Here is an 11,163-nt window from a genome sequence, read left to right as displayed (position 1 = left end):
TGAAGTCCTCATTCTGCACCCACCTCAATTTATATTTTAAAATTTTCTTTCTTTTTAAGTAAACTTATTTTTCAAAAATTCTGTTAATTAAAAAATTTGGAGATTTGGGTCCCCACAAGGAACCCACCTCCGTCGGGGATCGGGGATGGAGAACAATTTTTATCTCTGATGGGGGTCGAAGTCGGATGGAAAATATGATCATCATCCCATTGCCATTCCTAAATCAGAATTGAAATAAAATTTTTTGGATTTGGAATCAGAACGGTTTATTCCTATAATCCATTTGGTTCAAACAGGAATTAGAATCAATTGGAATGGGATTTCATTCCCCAAAGGGAGGGAACAGTCATTCCCTCAAATGGGGGAATGTCATTCCATCAAGAATGGAGATGGGATTCTGATTCCACCCAATCAAACAGTTGGACCGATTTCAGACCCTTATTCCTGCGAACCAAATGAGCCCATACTAAGTACAGTACCAGTACCGCTACCAGCCTTCTGAGATGAGAAAACCTAAGGTTGCGTTTGGAATCAGTGTAAAACGTCATCGGTGTAAAAATACACCGATAACATTTTACATTGAACCATGAAAGTGACTGTTGCTTTTTGAAAAGAACACAATGGGTGGAAGAGTATAAAGTTTCTACATTGATTATCAACGTAAAACTTTATGCTTGATGAGGTTTTACATTAATTATCGACATAAAACTCCACTCCATCCAAATGCATGCAAAACTGAACTGTAGTGAAGTTTTATATTCATCATAATTACACACTCCTTCCAAACACCTACAAAGCCAAATGATGTAATCAATTTCAAAAATAGACCTGTTCCAATCCTTCAGATCACATGAATAATTAGCACTGGCCCGGGAAGATGTTTCATCAGAAAAAATGTGTGCAATAACTTTTTCTAGTTAATACCTAACAGACATAGCGGACGGGATTGTAGTAGGCACAATAAAGTAAGCATGTTAAATGAGCACTTGATAAATATTTTGACAACTGTCAAGGCATGGCCACCTGGCAAAAAGTTCAGGAATAAAAAAAAAAAAGAAACAAGGATTTGAACAATGTCCATTGCAGCTTCAGAGGTGTTGTACTCGTATTACAATTGGTTTCACACTCCTCTGTTCATTACTTCATTCAATAGAATCAATGTCGTCTTGATTGTTGTCTATACTCTGAATGGTTATGGACTGGAGATGCAGCATATTCGACAAGCTAAAACAATAGAAACCTAGTTTGTGCTTCTTATATGAATTGTAAGTCAAGCTTTTCTAATATGAAAAAAACTATTTTCTTCTAAAAGGAGAAATGATAGAATAAGAAAGTAAGAAACTACGGTGATCTTCTGATTTAACTCTTGCCCTAGACAATCTGGATTAGTGAGATGGGATATCACCCAATAGATCAAGGGGACTGAATCATCTAATGTAATGAATGGTGGAACCCATATGAAGAGGGCTTCCTCCCAAGAAAGTACTCAGTTGTATTTTCGTCATTTGGCACAAAAACCTACAGATAATATACTCAATACTGTACACACTGCTTGGGGTAATGAAATTTTCATTTGTAGTAGCTATTGTCTTTTTTTTTTTAATACAAGAAACAAGTCCTTCAACGGACAGAACCTCCAGAGTGTGTTAGGCTTCCCAAAATTCCACCATCACATGTGTGGTTCCAGGGGCCAAGAGGGAAGGGATGGAAGGCAACAGTGTACCCTTTGACAATGCTGAATTGCAACAAGTTCTCTTTCTTCTAATAAATACGTATTGTGACATCCAACTCTTTTAGAACCTTCATGTTCCTACTCAATCTCATCAAAACATCCAAAGAATCTTCTCAAAATCACACCAGAAATCACCGGTTCTGAAGGCCTTCAATTGCTTTCTTCCATTGCCATGCCCTTTGTTTTGCATCTTCAAATGACATTACCTTCTTTGGCTAAACATTCCAAAGACCTAATTCAGATGGACAAAAAAAAATGCACAGAAAGAAAAAATGAAAGGAATGGAGCATACCGTGCAAATCTTGAAGTTTGAGGGACTCAACACTTGGATACTAAGATCAATGGGGTTATCAGACCATATTATGTTCCCTTTAACCATCAACTTTGCTGGGTCCACATATATCAACTTGGGTTTATCAGTGAGGATAAGCTGAACCTTCTTGTTTGTTAATTTCTGTATTTTCTTAACCATTGATATCATAATGACAGACTCGCCAGGATCCAGAAATTGTTGCCTGTAGATTATGGCAAATGAATAGATTCAACATGCAGATCAAGTGTTTAAGAATTTAATAATAATATAACAACAACAACTGTAAGACCATTGACTTATAAAAGACTGAAAACCCATTTGGTCCAGTTTGAACCCAAATTGATCCAGCCCGATCCAATACAGGATGGTAAACCAAATCCTTAAAAATTATTCTGGAAAGTTCATTAAGAATCAAAACGGAAAATAGTACAAATAGGGGCCCCATGCCCAAATGAGGACCAAAGACCTGAATTCTCCTCTCTTCCCCTTACCCAGATCTCTCTCTGCGGCGGTGCAAATCTCCGATCACTGACTCACCTCCCTCTTCTGTTTCTCTCTCCTCGTCCTGGAATTGCCATTTTCCTTGGACCTTCAGAGGTCGCCATTTTTCCCTCAGATTTGGCTTTGACGATGGGAAACAAGATACAGGGGAGAAAAACAAAAACAAGAGAGAGCACTTCTAGATCCATATGATGAAATTCCAATGAACCGGTGGATCCACCACTAACTTACCAGATGTAAAAATCCACCCAATAGGAGATTAGGTTGGCCAAGCATGGAGTGGAAACAGCCACCAGGGTGGATTTACAGATTTGGCTTTGGATAGAACTCAATACACCCCCTCCCCCCAAATGAAGTATACATCTATGTAAGGAAAATTTTGATCTGTTTTTGTCATGTTCTAACTTCTAACTCCAACAAGAGTATAAGTTGACAAGCTAGGCAAGTACCATCTTGAATCAAAAGAGTCAATTGAAGCAAGTCTAGTCACATGAGCGGTTGCTTCTGAAGATGATGTGGCACCACTACTGCCATCATTATTTCTTACTGAACCATCTCCAACATGTGAAGGGTTCCATGAAGATTCTTGGCCATCATTAGCTTCAACCACCTGAAACCAAGTACAGATGTGTGATTCATTTTTCCTTTTGAACCATGTTCAATAGCCTAATTGCATCCTTTTTTCTGAAAACAATTCAAGAATAAAGAATCAAGATGCAATATCATACATTAGATTCCAATGCAAGTTTTGGAGGTATTTGCGCTCTTAAATTTTTCCAGTCAATACCCTTAAAGAATGGGTGCATCTTGAGTGCAGCATAGCCATCAGGTCCAGCACCTGGTCTTTTGCTTGGATTTGTATCCTGCATTAGAGTTGCATGGATCATTAGGGGGAACAATTATTCAGACGACCTTTGATAACTAATCTTTGCAGGGTGGTAAAAACAGTGAAATTTAAACATGATAGAAATGAAAGCTTGGAAGCATCCTAACAACAAGACATGCATTACAGAATTTGCATCTTTTTTATGGAAATCAATTTCTTATAAGCAATCAACTGTTAAAGAATGATAGATCTGATGATCTCTTGCATCAATTAGTGGAAATACAGTGGAGAACTCTCAAATTTTGATAACCAGATTTAAGATATTTGGAAAGATAATATTTAAATGTTTATGCTCCTTCCACCAAAATGAGCAATAAATTATATAATGTCAGAAAGAAATTAAAAAAAAATAAACTATGCATTCAAATGCCAAAAGGAATATCCAATATTGCCTGCTGTTACGTGTTCCTTCAACCATCCAAGTGAATGATTATACAGGAAAAAGTGAAGGAATTTTGAAGTTGAAAGGAGTGCATGTTTTATTTAAATGATGATGAAAACTGTCATTTCAAAACATTATATATTCAAAGTATATCTTAGAATGGCTCACATTAATGGGTTTTAATAAGAAACCTTAACAAATGAGTATGAAGAAAAAGATGGGGAAAAACACTAATTGGTAAATAAGAAAACAAAAAATTCCAAGCAATGTTGCTCATCCTTCAAGCATTAAAATGAGTAAATATTAAGATTATTTTTGGATAAAGGTGGCATTGGAAACTGGAAGTGAAATTGGATTTCTTAGTTCCATGGATTTCTCTTTCCATTCACTGGGTACTTCTTACAGTGTCATGGAATTCAAAGATAACAAAGAACAAAAAAAGCCTTTAATTCTGTTTTTAGTGGCATTCAAATTACTCCTGTAGGTATAGTCATTTCATTTCCATGAAATTAAAGTGGACCCAAAATTCAAATCAATTCCACTCCAACAATCCAAACGCAGCCTTAAATTGGTAACATGGTTACAAAGGAATTAGGAAACAAAAAATTGTCAATAAAACTAAAGATGGAAAGGAACTTCTGCCACTACTCTTTAAGTCTGAATTGCAAACAATAGATTGAAGAAATGATAACAAAGTTCACAGTATTGCAAATACGGCATCTAGAGCTGTGTGTGTGTGTGTGTGTGTGTGTGTGTGTGTGTGAGAGAGAGAGAGAGAGAGAGAGAGAGAGAGAGAGAGAGAGGACGGGCTGGCGGGCAAAGCAAAGCTCAATATGAATGACATTGTTAAGATCCAAAAAGAACAAAAGATAGAGAAGAAAAGTAGTATTTTGGACAAACATAAGTGTGTCTTAACAACTCAAACTAAACTAAATCTAACCTGTAGGTGCTTTTAACTTACTAATAACTTATCAATAAGGTCTTTAGCTTCAGCAGAGAAGTAGTCTGGAAATCTGATATCTCTGGCTATGATTCTTTGAAAAATGAGCCATTCACTTGCATCTTTGAAGGGAGAAGTTCCTGAAAGCATCTGATACAAGGTGCATCCAAGTGCCCAAAGGTCATTTCTGTTTCAACATATATACAAAAGAGCAGATGAGTCATCATATATAACTAAAAGGACAACAAGTTTTTCTGAAAAAAATATAGAATTGATAAGTAGTACAAGTCATGAAAAGGCCAAATTGTCACAATGAAACAATTGCCTGATATTCATGTCCAGCTTTAGAAAGTTACCCTTACCCAAAAGTTACCGGAGAAGAATTAAGGACTTCTGGTGGAACATATGCAGCCGTTCCCACAAATGTGCAAGATTTATCATCTGGAATTCATCAAGGAAAAGTACCCTATTACTGGATCTTTCACCAAAGATCTCTGTTCCTTAGGGCAGTACAACAACCTTACCTGAAGATGCATTTGGAAGGACTGTGATTTTGCTATCCTGCATAGTCTTTACGCTACCAAAATCAGCAATTTTGATATGTCCTTCTGCAGTAACCAGCAAGTTCTCTGGCTGCCAGTAGAGATTGTTAGCATGTTTGACATACCAATGAAACAGAATGTTGCTTTTTATCAAGAAATACCTTAATATCTCGATGGATCAATCCTACACCATGTATATACTCAAGAGCATCTACAACTTCTGCTGCATAGAAGCGAGCTTCATCCTCTGATAGACGACCTTTCTGGACCCATACATATTAATTGGTACCAAAAAATGACAGATTTGGCAAGAATTGTCGCACTGAAAGAACCGTAGGCTCCAAAGAACTTAGATTCCACTTACCCTGGTTATTTGGTCAAAGAGTTCTCCACCTTCACAAGATTCAAGTGCCATGTCTTCAAAATATAATAAATAGAATCAGGTCAGATAACAAACCCAACAACGCATAATAGGCAGACATAACAAAATAAACAATAAAGGATGACAAACTGAGCATGGGGTAGATGAAATCTGAAGTATAGGATAGATAAAGCCAGAATACCTACATAGAGAAAAGGTATCCTGGAATGTGAAAAATAGCCGGATAATGCCAGGATGATCCAATTGATCAAGTACAATACGTTCCAACTTCACATATGAGGTTTTATTTTCTTTTGTGATGAACTTTTTGTCCATAATCTTCAAAGCATACACATTGCCTGTATCCTTCTTTTTTGCCCTAACAACCTGATGAGAAATTTTTGGATGCTTAGAGAAACATAAAGGAACAGCAGGGTATGATATATGTGAAGAAACTGTGCTTATAAAAAATATACATAGAGCAGCTGTAGTCAGACATTTCAATTCATGCATGCGTATTTGTGACTGTTGTTGTATCAAAGGATGGATCATAATGACAAATAAGTTGCAATCCATGTTAGAGTACATGCAAGAAACATGAATTTAGTAGGGAAATTGCAAGTAATTAGTTGTACATTCCCCTCCCCCCTTTTTTGACTTGAAATGAAATTTACCTTTTTCTCAACAACAAAAAAATGTTCCAACATGAAATAAGAAAAAGAAGAAAAACACAAAACATTCACAATATTATAATTATATGCATTATGATTAAACATGGAAGGGAAACAAAGGTTAGTCAAGTAAATCAAAAGTCAATTAAGTAAAGAAGTGCCTCTTTGTCACCAAGCTAATAATGGATTTTTATCATAGAAAGCATAAAATTTACTGATTAACATGCAATGAAATGAACTAACTCATACTGTAACTTGGACAATCAGGACAAGTAATTCTTTTGGAAACAAATGATTTTTTTTCAAGAAGTAAATAATTACAACTTACCTGCAAGGAGGAATGGAAGTGAATAAAATAAAATGACAATTCCTGGCAAAAATTGTAAGTATCTGACATGATGCAGTACCGCTGTACAGGTATCCAGGCATCATAGTTGGCAGTATGAATTCCACCTCTCAATTCTGCTCTACTTAGTTTTAATTGGTGCTAACTGTAAAATCCTGGGTTGACAAGTACAAGAGAATAGGTTCAAGTCTGAGAGCAGCCACTATGTGCAAAAAAAAGTCCATATCCAATCCACCCCTCCCAAGACCCCAGATAGGTGAGACCCACATTTGTTAATGGCCTTTTTCAATTCTTCTCTATTTACAGTATTTTTTTTTTCTAATTAAAGAAGTTACTGCCAAAATATTTTTCCACTACATGTTCCTAAGTCTTTTCCAACCTTCCCCCTGGCCTTTTAGAACCTTCAGTTATACTGAATAATTCCAGTTTGGAACATTCCTTGGTTTTTTTATCTTCTACTTCCCAAACCATCTCAGGGGCCGTTGATAACGACTTACATGGCTGAATTGAATGTCTTAAAATAGTCATATAATAAAACACTTAGGGTTATTGTAATTGACACATCATGCCATTTATTCATAAAGGAGCTGACAACCTACTTAAGTAACTTATTCACCGAAAGACAAAGCAACAAGTCATTCTGTTCAGCCACTTCAGTTGTTACCAAATGGCTCCTTAGTCAGCTAACTATTATTTCACCACCAATTTGTGGCACCCAAAGGTTCACTCTATTCTCACAACTCATCTATCTAAAAACTCGCATCACTGCTACTAGCATTTAATACAGTAGTGTATTTGATCAGGCAAAGAAAAAGGATATACCAGAAAATAGGGATTCAGAGCAGAGAGCAGACATAATGTATTTAATTGTTTACATTTTTATGCATCCATCAAAACAAGGATGAATAAGGGTTCAATTTTAACTCATAGACATTAAGCTATTTCCTTTGCATGTAAATTCTAAATTTTCAGATTCTATAGATTTTTCAGGCATTTACAGGTGATCAAAACTAAGAAACTTTTTACCCAAAAAGACGGCCTGAAATTTTCATAGCTCTATAAAACTAAGAACCAAGTAATCCATCCATGTAGAAAAGAATAATGATAAAACAAAAAAAAAAAGAACAAAAATAATTGAAAGTGATGGATAGAACATTAAGACAATAATAAAATTACTATAGAGGAAGCCTCATAAAACATCATCAAAGAACACTTGCTGAAATGGTTGCAGCACTTCGGCATCTGGTGAGAATCAAAGGTTAAATGTTACAAAATGGCATTGAAGAGATAAAATAGCCAATTGTAAAAAGATTGGGAGAGTTAGACACCCTGCACTCCTGTAGTGAAACTATGCTGGTGACAAATTTCTTCTCATAATTTATGGGAAGAAAAGAAGTTAAGCTGAATCACCGCATTGCAGCCTTTGCCATCACATCAAACATAGCTCTAAACTAGGAAGGTAAAAATGTAACTTGAAGGCTGCAAAGACAAGGAAAAAAGAAAGGGTGGGGTATACAAGAGAAACTGTTCATCTGAGACACGTAGGACGTGTATAAACTAGGCCATCCACTTTCAGTCCTCTTCAAACGCTCTCCCTGGCATGACACCAGAAGGATTCGCCTTGTTTAAGCTTCACAACAACCATTGTGGTTGTGTTCAGAACCAACTCTACCATAACCAATGAAATATCGAGGTCCCTCCACCTTGACCTTTCTACTCATCAATTAATAGACTTCTTTCAATGTTAGTTCTCGACTGTTCAAACTTCGAAGTTGAATATCCAAAAGCAACCGTCCTAACTTGCTAGATCATATAGACCCCCGACTAGATTGTTTTTACAACATGGCACAATCTTTTTCAAACTTACTCCAATTGTATAGCTAAAAAGAGCCCCTTCAAAATAGATCCCCCCTTTTTGTCGCCTCAGCTGAGCTCGTCAAACATTCAAGAAACTCTACTTTCATCAATAACAGTGAAGTAACAGGTTCCATTAAAGACCAACATGAGAAAATCATTCCTTTTTTTTTCTCTACAAAAAAAGGCATTAAGAAGAAAAATACCCAATACCGCATTCATTTAAATCAGACCATCATTGCCCAGGAATCCAGCAAAAGAGAAGAAAAAACAGAAAAATAAAGGGGAAGAAGAATGACCTTAGAATAGGAACCAACTCCATAGATCTTGCCCAATTCGAAGTCTTGGATGGTGAAATTCTCTTGAGGGGCTCTGAAAGCAAAGCTCTTAGATCGCTGGACACCTCCGTTAGGGTTCTGGATGCGAAGCTTAGAGTCGAAATCTTTCTCCATTTCTGCAATTCCTCCACCTTCGCCCCCGACTACCGCCAACATTTCTCGCTTTTTTTCGCACTCTCCCACTCTATATACTATCTCTATCCATCAGATTCTCTCTCCCTCTCTCTTTCCTACATAGTAATCTCTCAAAACGAGACGAAAGAAGGAAAGAGAGAGAATGAGAGGAGTGAGAGAGAAAAGGGTGTCAAGGGGTGGTGGCGTTGTTGTCGTTGTTGTTCACAACACGGCCTCCAACGAAGGGGAGACGGTCAACGAGAACACAATAACCCATCAGATTCCCTTCTTTGCCAATCTGATAAAGCGGTAATAAAGCGACGCTTCCATCTGACCACCTCTCAGCCTTTTCTCTCTCTCTCTCTCTCTCTCTCTCTCTCTCTCTTTTTTTTGTTTGCTTTCTCTTTCCTGCTTGTTTTGTTCTTTCCAATCCAACCTCACCACCCAGAACAAGTAGAGCAGAAGAAGAAGCTGCAGATTAACAACACCACCACCAATACCCGGACCTGGAGAAATGAAAATTAATAGTGAATTGGGTTTTAACAGTAGTAGTTTGTTACGTTGTTTTCTTTCCAATTCCATCTCAAAATCCCATCAAATCTAAATAAACAATACTAAAATACACAAATAACAATTACTTTTTCTAAATACCAGGTATGTGTATTATAATAAAAAATAAACAAACAAAACGAGATTGGATGAATGTGGGGATGGTGGGAGATGGAGATGGGAGAAGAAGCACATCACATGGAATTGAATGATGGGAGTCATTTTCACAAACCCCAAACTAAAAACTTTATCTGATGCTCATGCTTACGATTGGGATATCCTCCAAACAGCATCTAATGCACCCACCATCTCTATCCTCAGTGGTTAGTCTTGAATGGCTGAAGAAAGCAGAGTAGGAATCAGTTAACTTCCATATTTTTAATGAAAATTAACAATAATTTTATAATACCAGAGGACCCCAGTTGGGGATTTTGGGAAATGGGGTGGCAGACAGGCCGAGGCTCCAGATTTTTTCAGTGATTTCTGCTCCACAAAGAGAGTTTGTTTTTTTTTTTTTTGGTAATATCCACAAAGAGAGATTAATTAACCATCCATTTTTTAAGGGGGGAAGAGGATCTAGTAGATGAATAATCTACATTTTTTTTGTAATTTGGACAGCGTGAATACCACAACGGTCAACTTTTGTATTCGTCCTATTGCTACTTTGTTTGTATACTAAGATGCGTATGCTAGCAAAAGATGTGTGATGATCACTACTGGTCTATTGCTATTCTTGTATTTTACTATTTTTTCTTTCTTTCTTTATTTTTTTCTTTTTTACTATTTTTGGGACATGTAGGTCACACCCAACTGTCTCATTTATGTGGGTTTGGGTTAAGTGGGGCCTTTCATTTACTGCTGATAGTTGTTAATAAAGCCATTTGGTATATGTTTGTTGTTGATCGGCTTTTGCTTTATGTGTTTGATGTGATTTGGATTTGTGTTGTTTTCTAACCATAACCACTAACTAAATTTATGCAATGTATGGGTTATATAGAAATTTGGTTAATTTGGGTTTTAATATCAATTTGGAACTAAGTCAGGGTCCATATTTAAGGTTAGTCTTAGATTGATAAGGTTTCCAATTAATTGGGATCGAACACAAGGTTGAGGGGTTATGGGTTTGAGGAATGGACTACCCTGTTGTGCAGTTCCATGCAGTCAAAAGAAATAAATCCTTCACCTGTTGAACAATCACAAATGGTTATTTTTAAATGAAAGAAATACTTATCACATGTTTCGATCATCTGAACTTTAAAAGAAAGAAAACAAGAGCTATTGTTGCCAAAGACAAGATTTTGAATCCATAATATAGAGAAAATAAGTAAGTTAATTCCATGCTCTGAACATGTCAAGATATTCAAAAAAAAAAAAACACCATATGAAAACAAGGTTGATTGCAAAGAATTTAGTTGAATCAACACTCTATACGCTTCCTACTATTGCTTAAACATCAATGATTATTCTCATACATTTTTTTAGTTGAAGTGAATCTTATATGTGATGATGTGACCAAATATATTCTCACCAATTTCTATTGATCAATCCAAAATGTTTCAGGTATAAATAGCAATGATACTAAATACCAACTTATATTTAAGAAAACAAGTAGATTTTATTGTGGAAGAAGTGAG

At 36.3% G+C, this 11,163-nt stretch overlaps 1 protein-coding gene and 1 long non-coding RNA gene across 3 annotated transcripts; both read right to left on the bottom strand.

The window, feature by feature from the left end:
- Nucleotides 1–1,552: 1,552 nt before the first annotated feature.
- LOC148847259 (3-phosphoinositide-dependent protein kinase 2-like) lies at nucleotides 1,553–10,159 on the bottom strand. Of its 2 annotated transcripts, XM_088949787.1 has the most exons (13): nucleotides 9,939–10,159; nucleotides 9,798–9,867; nucleotides 8,828–9,486; nucleotides 5,864–6,044; nucleotides 5,661–5,713; nucleotides 5,458–5,559; nucleotides 5,279–5,387; nucleotides 5,117–5,195; nucleotides 4,776–4,941; nucleotides 3,275–3,409; nucleotides 2,996–3,156; nucleotides 2,025–2,247; nucleotides 1,553–1,947 (listed from the first exon to the last, which is right to left on the bottom strand). In XM_088949787.1, the coding sequence occupies exons 3-13, from the start codon at nucleotides 9,020–9,022 to the stop codon at nucleotides 1,864–1,866; spliced, it is 1,488 nt and encodes a 495-aa protein (XP_088805913.1). In that variant the 5' UTR covers nucleotides 9,023–9,486; nucleotides 9,798–9,867; nucleotides 9,939–10,159; the 3' UTR covers nucleotides 1,553–1,863. The 2 variants fall into 2 exon arrangements, with proteins under 2 accessions (XP_088805913.1, XP_088805912.1); XM_088949786.1 differs by having other exon boundaries at nucleotides 9,762–10,019.
- On the bottom strand, nucleotides 7,833–8,127 carry LOC148847260 (uncharacterized). The gene is made up of 2 exons (XR_016100761.1): nucleotides 8,003–8,127; nucleotides 7,833–7,916 (listed from the first exon to the last, which is right to left on the bottom strand). It is a non-coding gene; the product is annotated as an uncharacterized LOC148847260 (long non-coding RNA).
- Nucleotides 10,160–11,163: the final 1,004 nt, after the last annotated feature.

This window comes from Nelumbo lutea, chromosome 6 (assembly GCF_056320005.1).
Source record: "Nelumbo lutea isolate HS-2025 chromosome 6, American lotus-T2T, whole genome shotgun sequence".
Classification (NCBI taxonomy): Eukaryota; Viridiplantae; Streptophyta; class Magnoliopsida; order Proteales; family Nelumbonaceae; genus Nelumbo; species Nelumbo lutea.
This window is presented reverse-complemented; position numbering and strand designations above follow the sequence as displayed.